At 36.4% G+C, this 18,610-nt stretch overlaps 1 protein-coding gene across 2 annotated transcripts; it reads left to right on the top strand.

The window, feature by feature from the left end:
• The first annotated feature begins 7,203 nt into the window (after window positions 1-7,203).
• LOC147411203 (cell division control protein 48 homolog C-like) lies at window positions 7,204-14,643 on the top strand. 2 transcript variants are annotated; one of them, XM_086445835.1, is made up of 10 exons: window positions 7,206-8,196; window positions 9,927-10,543; window positions 11,109-11,261; window positions 12,284-12,400; window positions 12,550-12,654; window positions 13,269-13,334; window positions 13,463-13,527; window positions 13,612-13,813; window positions 13,925-14,062; window positions 14,163-14,643. In XM_086445835.1, the coding sequence occupies exons 1-10, from the start codon at window positions 7,263-7,265 to the stop codon at window positions 14,208-14,210; spliced, it is 2,445 nt and encodes an 814-aa protein (XP_086301961.1). In that variant the 5' UTR covers window positions 7,206-7,262; the 3' UTR covers window positions 14,211-14,643. The 2 variants fall into 2 exon arrangements, 1 of the variants encoding a protein (XP_086301961.1); XR_015179241.1 differs by lacking the exons at window positions 13,925-14,062; window positions 14,163-14,643 and adding an exon at window positions 13,088-13,166 and having other exon boundaries at window positions 7,204-8,196; window positions 13,612-13,684.
• Window positions 14,644-18,610: the final 3,967 nt, after the last annotated feature.

Below are 18,610 nucleotides of genomic sequence, written 5' to 3'. Positions count from 1 at the left end.
TGATATTGTTATATTATTTGATTGGTTGGTTCCATTCAGTTATGGATTGCTACTCTAGAGCAATCTATCCATAAAAAGAAAAAGTAGGGAAAGTCGATATAACTCTTGAAAGGGATTTCTTTCTAAATAGTCTCTAACTTTTTGGAATCTAAATAGTCCATTAAGACTAAGTTTGGATTGAGAGAAATGGAGAGAAGAGAAGCTCAAATTCTCTCCACAATGTTTAGATTGACAGGAGAGAATTTGGGAAAATTTTGAAATTTTAAAATATCTTAAAAGAGATTTAGGGGTAGAGTTGTAATTATAAAATATTTTAAAAGAATTTCTCTCATCTTCTCTTCACTTTTGAAGAGAAAGAAAATTCACATTTTTTTTTTTCTCTTATTCTCTCCCCACTTAATAATCAAAACAATAGAAATTGAGATAAATTTGTTTATTTTCTCTTCTCTCCATTTCTCTTAATCCAAACACAACATAAGGGTATGTTTCATTGCATGGAAAGTGACTTTCCATGAAATTTGAAATTGGTTTAGTTGAAAAATCAAATTCCATTATTTGATTTTATTTAGACAAAAGCATGGGAAAAAAAATATGAGAATATATAAAAAGAGAGATGGAGGTGGTCGACGACAGGAGTTGATCGACAATGACAATAGAAGATGACTGACGATGGAGATAACTGTGACAAAGAGGGTGAGTGGCTATGGTGGTGGTGGGGAAGAAGAAGAGATGAATTCAGAGTTTTGATTTAAAGATGAAAAATAAAGGTGAATTTCATTTTCTCATGTATATAGGTGGAAATTCATTTTCCATGTAAAAATGCAATTAAACAAATGAAAAATACCATTTCCTCTTGGATAATATGTTTTCACCCTATTTTTCATATGCAATCAAACATACCTGTAGAGGGATAAAATCCTCTCCCATCTGAACTGTTCATTCGCACCATCAACACATATTTTAAGACATACACGTGGTAAGATTTGGGTAAGATTCTATGTAATTAGGGAATAATATAAATTTAAAATGATTTTTCTCTAATAGATAATTAATTAATTTATATAGGGATAAAATGGATAAATTGTAATTTAATTAGAGTTAGGATTCTATGTAATTAGGATAAAAATAATTAATTATTTTTTGTTTATTGTGGGTATCCCACCCCTTGGGTGAGACTAAGGCCACATGCATAGCCCTCTCGAAAAGTCCTACATGCAATTGGTTGAGTTGAGGATCAATTGGGCCCTTGGAATCATAGCTTCATGGGCTGTGGAACACTTGACCTACCCTTCTTGAGGAGCTATCAAGGATTGGCTTGTCACTAGGCCAACCCCTTGGGGTTGTCTAAGCCCACATATATAATCATCTTAATTAGTAATTTAAAAGTTCATATGTAATTCTCTAATGTTAAATGATAATTCACTCACAATATATCTTCAATTTACTAGTAGACATGATTTTATAGCTCATCAAATCAATATGTGACCAAGATAAAGGCATCTCACTATAGGATGAAATAAAGAGAGATGGTCAATGTGAATCGTCGATCGCATTGAGCCATTTGAGATCTAAGTTAACTTATCAGATATTTTGAAAATATTGGTTGAATTAATGAAAACCCAATCGGTTCAATTGGATTTTACATATATATAATAAGTAATTTTTCATAAATTAAAATATTTGTTATCTATGTCAAGTAGGGCAGTCGATGGATTGGATTTTAAATGGATTGGGCTTTTTCTGACTAAAAAACTAGGCCCTAACCCAACCCATTTAAATAACGGGCGGCTGTAATAAATAAAATCTTAGTCCGGTCCCGATCCACTTCCACCCACATTCAGGTCGGGTCAAACTCATTTTCAAAGACAATGCTAAGGTAAGGGGATCATTATTATGTATTGTATTTAATATACTATAGTGGGCTGAACCACCCACCAGGCTTATATTCGAAACCCACGAGTATCCTTTTATTTATGGAGTGAATACTTGCACGTCAAATGAGATTGTAGGAGACATTTTTGTTCTTCATTCATAAACTTTCTCTCTTACCAAGAAAAAAAAAACTCATTGAATGAACGACGACGTGGCAATTCATTGTTTTTTTTTGTGAAATCCTTCGTATAAACTTGTGAAAGAATTAGATGAAGACATATACGTGACGATACATGGTTTTCTTGCAAAATCCTTCATAGATAGTTGTGGAGAGAGAGAGATCACATAGTAGGGTTGATAACTACCTGAGATACCAACAATGCAATTAACAAGGCCGCGAAAATCATAACTTGAAAGCCCAAGCAACTACTTATGTGTGATTCTCCATAATCCTCTTTGTGTGAAATTCTCCTAATATCAGTTTTCTATATATTCCTCTTAGATTTTTTCTATTATTATTATTTAAATTTTCCAAGGATAAAAATGATATAAAATCAGTTGTCTCATTATTAATCGAGTAGATTTGGCCAAATCATTAAATTCCAATTGAGACAATAGGAATTTGAAACCATGATTGAATTGGTGAGACCCATTAAACTATGTATGCCTCACAACTGCACATGAAGGGTTTTGGAGTGAGATGTTAAAAATGGACAACGTGTAAGCAAGCATGCAATGATTTTTTTATTATTATTAAGTGCAACCACAAGACATCTTTAGTCCACAGAGGGTACCACTGGGGTGGGGGCTACCAAAGGAGCTGGAGTTGCCAAGCCTTGGCCAAGTTGTTCAGCTCGAATGCTTCGGCTAAGAGCTTGAAGGAGATTTCCTTTTTCAAACCTTATAGGGAAGGGAAAGACATCCTCATTGATTGCCCTGAAGATGTCTTGGAGGAAGTAATTTCAAAATGGGACAAATGTTTGGTAGGGCACTTCTTTAATGCCAAGATACCCTTATTGCTGTTCAAGAACGTAGTTAGTTCCTTATGGAAAGTCAGTGGGGCACTAGAGTTTTTCTGATGACAATAGACTATTCTTCTTCAAGTTAGGAAAGGAGGATGAGCTCATGGAGAAAGGGCTCTGGTTTGTTGGTGGGGAACTTATGGTGGCTAAGAGGTGGGATCCCATGGTGGAGATGAAAAAAAGAGAAGAATCCTCCATTCCCCTCTAGATAAAACTGTACAACTTACCGAAATAATTCTGGACTCCGTGAAGATTGAGTTATGTTGCTAGTGGAGTGGGAAAGCCACTGTATATGGACAATGTGACTAATGAGGGTAGCAGGCTATCTTTGTCATGATATGTGTCGGGGTCAAAGCTGACTCGGAGCTACCAAGGACTCTCAAGGTTAAAATCCATAAAGATATCAGAGCTGAAGTCAAAGTTGAGTATGTCTGGTATCCTCCTGGATATAGTGCTTGCTTAACTTTTGAGCACTCTGATGCTAAATGCACCAGGAAAGATGCTCAGGTGGATATTGACAAGGCCTTTCCAAGTAGTATCTCAACTGAAGGTGATTACTTGTTCGAGGGAAATGAAGCCCAAACAAAGAAGGAAGGTTGGACTAATGTTCAATACCATAAGAAGATCCCAGCCAAAGCTCCTGGCATCACCATTGAGGGTGCAGTACAGCAGGAGCTACCACTACCCCTACTGCCAACCTAGAGGAAGATGGGGAGAACTTAGAAGATGAGACTATGGAATGGAACAATGGAGGAAAAGAGGAGGGAGAAAGCTCAACCACATTGATCCTAAACTCTTAAAGAACATGAGCAAATCTCCAATAGTCTTGAAGGGAACACCTTTGGTAGCGTTGGAAGCTCAGGAACTCCCAAGAAGCGAAACAATAAGAACAAGTCCAGCCTTAATGCAAATAGGTTTCAGGCCCTGGCAGATGCCATGTCTGAACTAGGAGAAGGGAATGAAGTTAATACAACAAATCCTAAAGACAATAGAGTTAATGAACTTCTTGCCAAAATTCCCAAGAGAGCTTTTGTTGTGATTATAACCACTAGGCCACCAACATATCAAGTCCTAGTCAAAGCATTCCAGCCAAGTCAAGGGGTAACATTCAGGATTAGAATAAGGAGATGTCTTAGTAAGAGACAGTTGCAGGGGGAGGGACTAAGCCTAGTTCCCAATGATCCTAGCCACTTGGAATGTTAGGGGATTGAACGACCCCACTAAACACAAAGAGGTAAGAGACCTCATCAAGGTTAATAAGTTAACAATTGTTGGGTTAATTGAAACTAAAGTGAGGAGACAGAATGCATATAGTATCATAAAGAGAATTTGCCTTTCCTGAAGGAGATTAGACAATTATGATAGAGCTGTGAATGGTAGGATCTGGATTTGCTAGGATCTTGTGGAAGTTAATGTTCTCCTGGTGAGCAAAACAGATAAGAGAATACATGTGCTGGTGAACTCTAAGGAGAGCAATGACTTCTTCTTCACTGTGATCTATGTTGACAACTTAAGAGTTGGTAGAAGGAGTCTATGGGATGATATAGTTGAAACAACTTAAGCGATGAGGATGCATTGGGTTGTGGCAGGAGATTTTAACTGTGTTAGAAGTCAGTCAGAAAAAGTGGGAGGTAGGAAAGTTAATCTAGCTGCTACGAAGGAGTTTTTAGATTGCTTGGATACTAGTTGCATTATGGATAACAAGTCTTTCAGAGCCAAGTACATGTGGAACGATAAGCAAGACTCAGGGAGAATTTGTTGCAAGCTTGACAGGATTCTAGTCATTTCAATGGCTCAGAACCAGTGCTTCGGAAAATTGTTGAAGATGTTCAGATTAAGTTCGAGGACACCTTTAATGATATTGAGGACTCCGACTTCAATAGATCTTTCATGTATGCTTGGGGTGTCAACACTACCTTTATTCACAAGCCTAGTATTTTCTGATCTTGGTTGAAACCTGATCAAGGAGTGTGTGCACTTAAAACTGATGGGTCGTATTTGACAAATAGAGGAGGCTATGAGGATGTTATAAGATACCAAGATGGCGAGGTTGTGACTGCCTTAGTTGGGCGTGAAGACATGAAATTGGTTATTTACCACGAGTTGCAAGGTATTCTTCTTGGGTTAAAGCTTGCTAGATCCAAAGGTTGCTATAGAATCCTAGTCCAATCAGACTCCATTATGGTGGGTAAAATCCTAATGGCAGATGGAGCTCCCCTTGGTACGTCCTACACTTGGTTTTGTTGATTAAGAGCCTCTTGACCAGCTTCAATGTCATTAGTTTCTTCCATGTTTTCAGAGAAGCTAACAAGGTGGCTAACTTCCTTGTGTATTCTCTTTCTTCTGTGGGTTGTTCGGAAATCATTTGTAGATATTTGCCTCCCCTTATTTCTCTTTTTGCCTAAGATAAAAGAGGTTGTCTTTTCTTGCGGTTGTAGTTGGTTTGGGTTTACCTTAACCCTATTGACCTTTCAAAAGAAAAAGTGTAAGGTGTATTTTTCAAGTGATCATGGAGTGCCATAAGTTGCAGGTGATCTACAAGTAGTTAGACTCTTAATTTTTTTATTTTTTAGTGGGTGTGTTTTGGAAAAAATGGGGTCAGTAAGAACACAAAGTCCAGAGCATGGTTCTTAAATTTGTTTGACGTCTCGTCCATGAATGATACCGAGTCATCTCAGACGAGTTGTCCGATTTATTCGAGTCGTCTCATTCAACAATGAAACGATGGACCGACTTTTGAGAAACACATCAGGTTTGAGATGACTTGTCAATCCGTCTCGTTGGTGGATGATACTGAGACGAATCAAACGAGTCGTCTTGATCTTGGATGAGACTTAAAATCATGGGTCAGAGCACTGATCATATATAAATGTGTCCGACTAGCTTTTAATCTTCATAAGATTTCAACTCTTACTAAGAGTCGATGAGCTCACTTTGTAGATCCAAAAACATGATCAGGTGACCACAGGGTTGTAAAGGACAAAATTTATGAAAGTTCGTAGAGGAAACAATGTTGTAAAGGACAAAATTTAAATAAATAAATAAAAAACACCATTTTCTTCTATTGAATTTTAATAAGTTTGGGATTTAGATGGAAGTTTGTAGCCATCCATTTTCATCCCCCTTGCCTCCCCCCAAACCGCCCTACCTCCCCCGCCCCCCCCCCCCCTCCCAAAAAAAATTAAAAAAAAATAATAATTATATATATAGATATATATATATATTTGGTTGATTTTTCTATGAAATCTAGAGGGCTGTGGTGTTGGATTACCAATCTGCTAATCCATTTGAGCTCAAGATCTTTGGTAAGACTTAAAATCTTACTAAATTTGTAAGAAAAGCGTTTTTGTTATAAAAATTTAAGAGTGGCTCTCCCACGCTTGATCGGGGGAGAGAAGCACACGAACAACTTTTATATCCGTTGGATTTCTAAATGAGTATCTCGAGTTACTTTGCCACATCCACTATTTTTTAAGGGCAACTTGTTCGTACCCTCGTGAATTGGTGAGCTTTGAAATAAATCATGCTTATTCAAACAAATGATAATAATATATGAATAATAAAGTGACTAAAATACCCTGATCATCAACCTGAGAAAAATCACTTTATTTATTTTTCCTAAAACCCATCTTCTTTAACTTGTAATTTATTCTCAATTTGATCCATTAATATGTAAAATAACATTTTTTATTTTTAGTCTTCCAAACAAACAAAGTGAAACTAAATAAGGCTTCATTAAATTGCTTTGTCAAATAAAAAAGTGTCGAAGAAGATGAATTTAGAGGAAAGATCAAGTGATCTAGGAAAAAGATGAGATCAACTAATATTTATTGAACCCACTTGATTTTATCAACTCTTTCTTCTTCTTAACATCACTTCTCCCATTGAAGTAGATCTCCCATACAACTGAATTATAAGCAATACTTCATAGTTTCTTGGATGGAGTTAAATTTTTTGGGAAAATGCAAAGAAACCCAATAGAATAGAAAGAAGAAGAAACAAATCCAAGAGTTAAAATTGGTGATTTCTAGTGAGAATGAAGAGAGAAAAACATTTTTTCCAAATGAATTTACCATTTAAAAACAGTTATAAATGTGAAAAAATATCGAGATACTCGTGTAGAAATCAACGGATAAAAGAGTCGTCTGTGTGCTTTTTCCCCATGAACAAGTGTGGGAGAGCCATACTCAAAATTTAAACGGTTTATTGGGCTCCTAATCAAGCCGTTTACGCAGCCCAATGTGTTATTTTCTAACGTGTCACGTAGACAACTAACCTATTTATAGGAACGGGACGCAGTATGATATCTCGACTCTTCTCATAAAACACGCCTCTGTCTCTCTGTTTCTGTTTCTCTTTCTCTTCTCGATGGGGAGAGTAAGAGGTCGTTCACATTTGCTAGATCGTTTCGTCTTACTTCATCGAATCGAATCTTGCAACCTCAACAAATACAGAGTCGATGAGATTATCGATCATCTTCGCTCTAACTTCACAGATTACAGAAGAATTAAGCTTCAACCCTTCACCAAGCATGTCCAACAAACCCTAGAATCTCACCAGAGAACAAAACATCTCTCTGCTTCAATCTCCAATGAAGACGACTCCGAAGAAGATTTTACCAACAACGCCACCACCACCACCACCACCTCTGCTCGTAAGAAGCTCAAGAAGTTCGATCAAAGGGAAGAGAGATTACTCCGTACAGAAACCGAGTATCTTCGTCGGAAACAGAAAGATCAAGACCGTCCATCAACATCTTCATCATCTCCATCGGACAATGTCGATGAAGAAGATGAGGAAGATGGGTCGGTTTCGACATCTGAAGATGCAGTTTTTGAAGAAAAATTGGAACCAGAATTCGATTTGATGAAATCGATGCTTCGGTCGAACTACAGCTCTTCGAAGAAGATAGTGGAATCGAAGGTTGAAGAAGATAAGAATTTGGAGAAGAAGATTGATTTGGTGGGAGAAGATAGTGGTGAAACTAAGGGAGAAGTGAAATTAGCGGATATGAAGGGTAATGGAGAAACTGTGACTGAGACTGAGTTGAAAGGGAAAGATGGGCCAAGGTTTAGGGATCTTGGAGGGATGAGAGGGGTTTTGGATGAGTTGATGATGGAGGTGATAGTTCCACTTTATCATCCACAGTTGCCAAGGTGGTTAGGTGTTAGGCCAATGGCTGGGATTCTGTTGCACGGACCTCCCGGGTGTGGGAAGACAAAGCTTGCTCATGCCATCGCTAATGAAACTGGAGTCCCATTTTATAAGATTTCGGCTACTGAGGTGGTCTCTGGCGTCTCAGGTATATAATTAAATTGGAAATGATGTCTTGGCTTATACATAATTGGGTATCAAATTGTGTTTTGCATTGCTCTTTTCTCTGTTCCCCACACATTTGATGAATATTGTATGTTTGAAAGGAAATTTCAATCAATTGATTGAGAGTCAAGGCTGAAATATATATCTATCTATATATATTTCAGCCTTGAATCTTTATGTGGACTCCGCAAATTATCTCACCATGTTACATTGTTTTATCCATGTACTGCTTTGTAGAGTTACCCATCATTCACATCTGCATAGAGTCGGGCATTATATTATATTTTTGTTTTTTTAGTATCGGATCCATATTCACCAAGTCAGGGTTTTAGGAATAAGTTGGCAAGGGGAAAATTGAGAAACTTTGGGAAAATCGGAAAATAATTGAACTAGACTGATCATACCTAATCAATGAAGGCTTCTGACACCAATCATTTATGAGTGAGTATTACATGAAGAATTGACACACGGATGATTTTAGTAGTTGGATATGCTGATATAACTTTGTAGATAGGAAAAGAGGCTCCAAGCTAAAGTAGGTTGTGGCGTGTCTAGTGGTATGTATAATAAGAGTTCACCTGCTTTTAGCTTGTAGTTTCACTCTTGCTTTTGGCGGACATGCTCTCGTCTTTTGAAAGAAAGATGTACAATGGTGGTCTTATCGTCACCCTTCGGAGCTGAATGAGGCACTTGCTACTTGGCACTTATAAGATAGGCCAATAATCTTTTTTATTCGTAATAGTGTAGAATGTTTCCACTTGGCTATCATCGAATTCCATATTAAATTAGAATAATAAATCACTAAACCCATTATTGATATTATCTAGACATCCACAAAAAGTAACCAGGGGTCCACAATATATTCAAAGTTTATAATATTTGAAATATGAAAAGATTACAATCACGACTCCATGTTATGATTCATCAACCGGTCAAAATTATCAAATTCAATGTCATCTCATTATTTGATGTTTCATTGGTAAAATGGTCACCGTCATCTTCATCTAGGTCATCTCCTCTTACTAGTGCATGAAGGTCACCTTTCATATTTTTTCAATTTAATCATGAAGTTTGTGATTTAATCTCAAAATTTGTAAAAGTCACAATTAAATCAGTGAAGGAAAAAGTTACGATTTTATCACAACTTTTTCAAAGAGACGCATAATTTGGTGACTATGATCGAACCTATCATAGGTTGGTATAAATTTTTTTTTCTTAAGATTGTTTCGTCTTAAATATTGATTGTCAATGTTTGGTTGGAAAATCAAATACTTTCTTGTCATGGAATGGAACTTATTTTTTTCGATGAGACACATAATTTGGTGACTATGATCGGACCTATAATAGGTTGTTATAATTTTTTTTTCTTAAGATTGTTTTGTCTTAAATGTTGATTGTCAATGTTTGGTTGGAAAATCAAATACTTTCTTGTCATGGAATGGAACTTATTTTTTTCAATGAGACACATAATTTGGTGACTATGATTGGACCTATCGTAAGTTGGAATAGTTTTTTTCTTAAGATTGTTTCCTCCTAAATGTAAATTGTCAATGTTTGGTTGAAAAATCAAATACTTCATTACCATGGAATGGAACTTATTTTTTTTCTTTGATAAGTATGTAATGGAACTTATTAATGTTCTTTTTGGACTTAATACCCATGATTTTGACATTTTTCTTGGAAAGCTCATTTTTTTTATGACAAGCATTTCAGGTGCATCGGAAGAGAATATACGGGACCTGTTTTCGAAAGCATACAGGACTGCCCCATCAATTGTATTCATTGATGAGATTGATGCCATTGCTTCAAAAAGAGAAAATCTACAAAGGGAGATGGAACGAAGGATTGTGACACAACTAATGACTTGCATGGATGAATCACACCAAATTATAGGTTCAGCTGATGTAGGTTCAGATTCAGGAACTTCTGATGGTAGACCTGGTTATGTTCTTGTAATTGGAGCTACAAATAGACCCGATGCTGTAGATTCTGCCCTAAGGAGGCCTGGACGATTTGATCGAGAGATTGTTTTGGGTGTTCCAGATGAAAATGCACGAGCTGAGATCCTGTCTGTGCTGACACGTAATCTTAGACTTGAGGGTGCATTTGATCTTAAGAAGATAGCCCGATCTACACCAGGCTTTGTTGGTGCTGACTTGGCAGCACTGGCTAACAAGGCTGGCAACCTTGCAATGAAGAGAATTATAGATAGAAGGAAGTCTGAGCTATTTGGGAAGCCAAAAGTTGAGGAGAACAATGAAGAATGGTGGAGGCAACCCTGGGTACCTGAAGACATGGAAAGGCTTAGAATCACTATGGCTGATTTTGAGGTAATTTGGAAACATGTCAACTATATAAGCTTAAGAAAAATTCACTTATTAATATTCACCTATGCTCATGTCTACGCCTTACCCAATTATTGTGGTTGTCAACATGGGTCTCTTTTTCGCCATTTGTGCATAGTTTATTTGCAGGTACATTTATGTATATGGTTGTCATTTTGGTTATTTAATTCTTCATATTAATAAATATTTGTGACGTTGATGAGTTCAATTGTGATCATCATTAATCCATCACTGGCGGGTTTCACTACTTGTAAAAAAAAGTTTTATGAAGATTCCTCATTATTCACTATGTTATCATTTTTGCTCATCGATGAAACTGTACGTGCTTAGCTAACAACATGGTCACCATTGTTACCTCCTCTGGTCATCTTGGCATTAGTGTGTGATTTGTTTCTCATGCCTACGCTTATGAACTAATTATCGTGCACCTAAATAAGTAATTATTTTCCCCTCAAAAAAATCATGTATTTTTTTTTTTTCCGTTGATCTATTGTTGTCAATCGATTTAAAGTCTAATTATGCCAATTGTTTCTTGTGCATAACTCTGCAGGAAGCTGCTACGATTGTTCAACCCTCTTCACGAAGAGAAGGATTTTCAGCTATTCCTAATGTTAAGTGGGAAGATGTTGGGGGGCTTGATCTCTTGAGGAAGGAATTTGACCGTTATATAGTTCACCGGATAAAACATCCTGAACATTATGAGGTAACCATTACCTATCAGCTTCATGCACAAAGGCAACACCAAGGTGTTCATAGTAACATTTTGTGGTAGATAGCTTCTCAATTTTTCCCTTTTGTCCAATATCGGTGTACTTTGACACCAGTTTTGACACAAAATATACCATGCTGATTACAAATCTTGAGAAAGCAGTGGTCAGGATGTAGGTGCTTATGTTGCAAAAATCTGTTATAAATATTATTATTATTATTATTTGGCTGGAGCAATCACGACCCCTGTTTTTGAGATAAGCAATCAGGATGGTGTGCTTTTTGTGTGAAAAAAAAAAAAGATATTTCAATATATATCAACATTTTTTTTCCATACACTGGTTTTGTAAAGGTATGCGGGGCTCACATATAGATGAGTCTAGGGATAATTTTTGGTTAGAATGATCTTATCATGGAAATCACCCTCAACAAAAATTAGCCCTTTAGGAGAATTTTTTTATGGGTTACATTCCAAAAATTCTAACTGTAGTAGAAGTAATCTACAGGTTAAAACATTCTAGGCTCCATTCACCATTAACTTTGAGTCCATTTTCCATAGGGTTGGAAGCTTTGGAATGAAATGATTTTTTTTGTGTGGAGATGATCCCTTACCAAAATTCAGCACTCAAAAGAGCTTGAGTTGAGTTGAGTGTAAAAGAGATAATTGTTTATGTTCTGTTGCCCTTTTTCAAAATTTTTCCCCTTAATATCACGAATTTGATGTTTGTCATAGGCTCTCACGACCTAGCACTGCCTCTGGCCTCATATAAATCATAAGGATTTTAGTTTTAACATGTGAAATATTGCGGATTTATTCCCTTATCGTGAAAAGATGGCATGTATTTATTAGATTGGTTGAATTCTTCTTTTCCTTTGATACGTTCAGTAAACTGTTTTCATCCTCCAGAAATCATGTCAGGCATCCCTCTCTACACTGCTAAATCATAGAAAGTAGAAACTGCTTAGCTGGGAGAGGAACTATATTTCTGAGTTTTTACATCTGCTTTGTTTTTCCAGGAATTTGGAATGGATTTGGAGACTGGTTTTTTGCTTTATGGACCTCCTGGTTGTGGTAAAACACTGATTGCCAAAGCCGTAGCAAATGAGGCAGGAGCCAATTTCATACACATAAAGGTTTGCCACTCTGACTTTTTTCATTCTTTCTTGATTTGTGATGCTGTTCTGTGTTCTTTTTAATCAGTAGGTGTTTTACATTTTCTTGCATTTGACAGTTCAAAGTTCAAACCACAATTTGATTCTTCTGACTGGTTTTCACTATTTAGGGCCCTGAACTTCTGAACAAGTATGTTGGAGAAAGTGAGTTGGCAGTTCGGACAATCTTTAGTCGTGCTCGGACGTGTTCTCCTTGTATACTTTTCTTTGATGAGGTATATGGATTCTTATTTGCTCATTTTTTGTTGGCTGGTCCTTAACATTATAATCTTGCCGAATGTTTACTAACTGTAACCAAAAACCCAATAATATTAAAAAAGTAAGGGAAAAAGAAGGGAGCAAATATTACCCAATTTGAATGTTTGCATCACATTATGTTTTGGTTGGCTTAATGTGGTGGAGATTGGTTGTGCTCTGTTGACTTTGATTTCTCTCTTAAGTTACAAATGAACATGTATGTGCTTATGTGTATGGATACTGGTGGAATGCATGTGTTAATAAGTAATAGCATTCACCAAATCAATCTTTTACTGGTCGAAAAAAAATAATTGCAACAATTTTTTATTTAAATTATAATATTTAATATGGGTATCGTTGTAAAGATCTGGGTGAAAGCTTTCTAAAGGTGCAATTTTTATAACGAACCAGCTTACCAGTTTGAAATCATGGGATTTTGGAATCCAGACAAAACAAAAACCATTTTCGCAATTAAGGGATTGCTTTAAAGGTAAATTATAAAACTGTCTATTGCACATTGGCAAGAAATAATATATTTCAGTCGTATTACTATTCTTTGTTACATCCGGGAGGTGTTGCTTTATTTTTTCAGGTGGATGCTTTAACAACAAAGCGTGGAAAAGAAGGGGGGTGGGTAGTTGAGCGGCTTTTAAACCAGGTTAACTAAATTGCAAAACCGTTCTGTTTTTTTTTTGGGTCCCCTATTTCAAGGACGTAAAACTGTAATACGAAATTCTATAACCCCGACTCCGGAACTGAAATTGGATCTATTGCTTTTGATCACAGTTACTCATAGAGCTAGACGGTGCAGATCATCGGCGGGGTGTTTTTGTCATTGGTGCCACAAACAGGTACAGCTAGATTGTCCTTCATTCCTTAAAATATGGTCTGGCCCTGTTTGGTGTCTCCTATCGCATAATCATATGTATTGGCAGACCCGAGGTTATGGACCATGCACTCTTACGGCCAGGAAGGTTTGGGAAATTACTCTATATCCCTCTGCCCGATCCAGATCAACGTGGATTGATTTTAAAAGCTCTTGGTCGGAAGAAACCTATCGACGTGGATGTTGATTTGGTTGCCATTGGACGGAAGGAGGCTTGTGAGAATCTAAGTGGGGCTGATCTTGCTGCAGTGGTAATGTTTTGTCTCTTTTTAAAATTATTTCTCTCATTTCCCCCATCTAGCCTCTTGCTTCACCAATGTCTTTTACTTGACTGGTCTCCGCTGCTTTTTATATCATGGCAGATGAATGAAGCTGCCATGGCAGCTCTGGAAGAGAAACAGATGTTAGACCACATCAGTTCAGATATGAAAACATGGACTATCAAGGCAGTGCACTTCGAGCGAGCATTGGGGAAGATCTTTCCGTCTGTATCAGACAAGGTATGGGAAGAAGTACCTTATTATTGTTAATTTTACACATCTTGATCCACAAATCTGAGTGAATCTTAATTCATTTTCCCTATCCTTTTACTGAACGCAGCAAAAGAACTACTACGAGGTTTTGTCACGGAACTTCAGAGCAACATGAGAAGAAATTGGAACTGCATTCTTGACATTTCTGCCAGAATTATCTTAGGGGGTTCATCAAGGCTACTTGGGTATATGGCTCGGTATATCCACTATTTACTGCAGCGTCCCGTCATCAGAAACAAAAGAAGCTAATATTTGGTTTGCATTCACAATTACAAAAAATAATTGTTTTATGTTTCATTTATAGAAATTACATGGATTTTTCACCATGAGAAGCAAAATTTTGAAGAGGGTTCATTCATTCATTTCTGCTGGCTTTGGGCCATTGAGAAATTAATTTTTAGAATTTGAGTTCAAGAGGCTAGGTTGATGATTAACACCATTTACTACTGCATTCTGTAATATATGTTTTAAGTAATTTCCTTGAACTTAGACTTGTACTCTATAAACGGCCAAGAAATCGGAAGGGTTTTGTTGTTGCAGAGAGCTCATATTTGGTTGTAACGATAATGTCAAAGAAGTCGTCATCATCATTATCATTATTATTGGCCATATTAGAAAAGTGAAGGAATACTTAGTTGGCTCAATTGGTTTCTTTGAATAAATGATTAATTGCGAAGGATTGAAATAAGGAAATTGTTGATTTGATTTCTTTGACCATCCTTTTTATATTTGATTTGTGGATTTTCTTATTCCAGAGGAACCACCCTCAAATCAATACCAATATAGTTTGATTGCAAAATCAATGCTTTTGAAAATTGCCGGCAGTTCCATGTTATAGAATTCGTTTTGCTTCGGAGGGCTCCATCTATGGTCTCAACAACAAAATTGTTGTTATCTCTTAAGATAGTCAAAAGCCTCCTAAACCCACTTCATAGCGAAATAATACGATGGGTTTTTGGGATTTGCTCACCCTTCAAGTTTGTGACCATTTGTCCTCGTCGGCTCGTCGATGGGTTTTTGGGATTTGCTCACCCTTCAAGTTTGTGACCATTTGTCCTCTTTGGCTCGTCATCATTGTAGCAAGTGTGTCGCCGAGGGCATAAGAAGTATAATGCCGAGTGACTTCAGGATTTGGATGGTACCGTTGGATCATCCATTATGTTAAAAAAAATAAATGAAATCAAGCATTTGGCGTCCAATGCATGATTGGTAAATCCTTCTATTGGACTTGAGCATCATCTTTCAATCCCTATTATGCCCTCTCTCTCTCTCTCTCTCTCTTAATTTGTTGTAGGATTGAAAGACTAATGAATCATAATTTATTTTTAAAGTTATAAAGACAGTAGTAGTTATATTCCATTTCTTGACTTTTGCTCTCCTTGAAACAAAACAAAGTGACAAAGCAGAGCTAAAAAGAACAAAGAAATATTCTCACCCTCTAATAAATTTCTGGCCAAAAGAGAGGGCAAAAACCCCAAACATTCCTGACATCTAACTTACTTTTAATAACACCACTACACTCGACAAAATCCCATCCATCATCAGACACCTGAATCATAAGATGATCTTCCCACCACCAATAACTAAAAAAAATAATAAGAAAGTAGTATTAAACTTATAAAATGTGACTGACTTTGTTATCTTAAAATAGTCAACCGACCTTTCGGTATGTGTCAGAGCTGAGAGGAGAAGGGAATCAATAAAAGTAGACCAGTGGTCACCCACTGGTAATTGTGTGGCTTGAGTGACCTTGTTAGTGCGCTTGCTTATTAGTATGTGAGGTGAGGATGGTTTGCCTTCAATTTTTTTCTCTTATTTTGGTAGGTTTAGGGTCACTTTACAGGTCAGTAAATCCACAAATGGGTAAGGAATAAGGTGATGGAGTGATGTTCCACAGCTTTCGGGGTCTACCCTCACAGTCCGCATTTAAAGAAACTTTTGGGTTTCATGCTAGAGGAGCGCACTCTATCTACCACTCAACTGTGTTTCTCATAAAACTACCTAGTTATTATTATTATTATTATTTGTTTTTAGTCTTATCATTGGGATATGTATTCGTGACATGTATAAATCTTAACCATTGGATTTTGTGTTTGCATGTTGCCTTGTAATTTATTTTATCATATATATATAGGGTCCCGTTCAGCACCTTAAGCTTTATCACACACTTTACCAAACGTGTTTTGTCCTACATGGGTTAGAAGTTTTGGAATGAGCTGATTTTTGGTGAGGATGATCTCTACGGTGAGGAGATCATCCTCACCAAAAATCAGTTCATTCCAAAACTTTTAACCCCATCAAAAATGATTTACAAAAAATGGACGGTCCACGATTTTTCAATGTGTAAACATGGGGCTAAACATTTCGGAATGGGCTGATTTTTGGGGAGGATGATCTTCTAATCATAGAGATCATCCTCACAAAAAATCAGCCAATTCCAAAACTTCTAACCCATGTAGGACAAAAAACGTTTGTTAAAGTGTGTGGTAAAACTTAGGGTGCTGAACATTTCCCATATATTAAACCATTGGACTGAACTACACAACTATCTTGACTATCAATTATGGATTGGTAAAAATTTAAAACTCATTAATGGTTGGGATTTTTTATATTAGTATGACTCATGAAATATTTTATAGTCGGGATATATATTATTGACATACGTATAAATCCCAACTATTAGATTTTGTGTTGGGAAGATATGTAACCGATAAGAGATTAAAATTACCATATTGAAAGATCAATAGACCGGAATAACCGTGAACAACTATGAATTTTTTTCCTCGTGATCTAATCTATCAATCTTATTAGTACATTCATTTTCATTGATTTTCCTAAGGAAACTAAGTTATCATTTCCGAAATGTTGTAAAATTCTTCGAATAAGACTATTACCAATTAAATATGTGAAACGCCAAATCAATTGACAATTCATTGATTAATCGTACAATATGATAATAATTTTGCCTTTTGTAGGAGGTTGAAGATGATGTTTTTTATAAGAAACTCAAAAACATCATTTATATTCTTTTTAATTTTTTAACTTTTTTCTTTTAAATGATCAAATTAACCAAATTAAACCTTGTTGTATCAAACTTTGTTAATGTAGGTGGCACCCATTGAGGGGATCATTTAATATGCAAATTATCTTTAATTTAACAAGATTCTCATACCACCAAGGCTCTCAAAGGGCAGGAGCAGAGCTAGTAAGGAGTTGTGGGGGCAATTGCTCCCATAGAACTTTGAGACACTCCTATATTTTTAACTAATTACATGTCCCATTTGTCCCCACTTCCTCACCTCTCTCCCCATTTGCCCCCACACCCTCATCTCCCTCCAATTTTTGCCCCCACACCCTCACCTCCCTTCATTCAAGTTCTTCAACTATACAACTAATCATACTTTGCCCTCGCTACAAGAAAATCCTGGCTCCGCCAAGGTGAGTCCCGCTCTCATGGTGGTGGACGTGTTTGGTACTTGGTAGCAAGCTAACATTCCTTTCTTGGACAATTTGGTCTTTTCAAGTATAAATGATTATGTAATAAAAAATAAAATAATAAACCAACAGAACCCGTGAAGAATCTTCCGGACCAATCACAACTAACCATTTCTACGAACATCATAGCTTCCAGAGTTAGAGAAGAGTACTTGAGTTGACCGGATAAATTTTTTATTTTGACGGAAATGCCACTATAATTTCAGTAAATCCTACGCAGGTCCTACATCTGACTAGTAGAGCCACTGATGTACGGTTCTGCGAACATATTATTGGTTCTCACCGTAATTTCTCTAACACTGAGGGTGTTTTGTTTTCTTTCAATGTTACTGCTAGATTTATGGTCAAATTGATGGCAAACCCCTTGATCATGGTAAACTATGAGAGACTTACTAAAATGAACAAAATGCCCTTGCCTTCAATCTTTTGCATGCAACCTTAGACCCCACTCTCCCACACCCAAATAAAGTTATTCAAACTCTTCGTTTATTCATTTTCCCTTAAAAAAACACTTGACTTCCCCCCCATCCTCAGACAAAAAACGAAAAAAGAAAGATCCACGACCTTTGCAAAATTATGTAAGCTAACAATTTTATATATTTTTATTTTCTTCTCATTTATTTAAGTGATCAAATAATAGTGAAAACCGAGTAATTAATCAAATTATGCAAAAAAAAAGGGGCAATCTTGTCATCAAAACCCAAGGTTGAAGATATTATTTACTTGGAAAAATCAAGGTGATTATACACGTCCATATTTTGGACAACATTAGACATATAAGTGTTTTCAAACTGATGACACTAATAGAAAATGAGCCATAACACTTGGTTTTTCCTAGGAAAAATTCTCTTCAATCTGCTAACCTTTGGGGTGAATCATTTTTGACCTAATCAATCTTGTCTTTAATATCTTGAAGAAATCCTCTAAAAATTTCTACCCCAAAATTCATTATACTCTAAAAATTATATTTGTTCTTGGTGGTTGGAGGAGATACAATTTCAAAGTTGAATGCAAAAGATT

This window comes from Akebia trifoliata, chromosome 1 (assembly GCF_017979445.1).
Source record: "Akebia trifoliata isolate Shusen 1 chromosome 1, ASM1797944v1, whole genome shotgun sequence".
NCBI classification, from domain to species: Eukaryota; Viridiplantae; Streptophyta; class Magnoliopsida; order Ranunculales; family Lardizabalaceae; genus Akebia; species Akebia trifoliata.
This window is presented reverse-complemented; position numbering and strand designations above follow the sequence as displayed.

Coding starts and splice junctions, on each gene's coding strand:
- LOC147411203 (XM_086445835.1), top strand. CDS start 7,263: ATGGGGAGAGTAAGAGGTCGTTCACATTTGCTAGATCGTTTCGTCTTA. Junction 11,262..12,283: donor AACATCCTGAACATTATGAG/GTAACCATTACC, acceptor TTGTTTTTCCAG/GAATTTGGAATGGATTTGGA. Junction 12,655..13,268: donor GTATACTTTTCTTTGATGAG/GTATATGGATTC, acceptor TTATTTTTTCAG/GTGGATGCTTTAACAACAAA.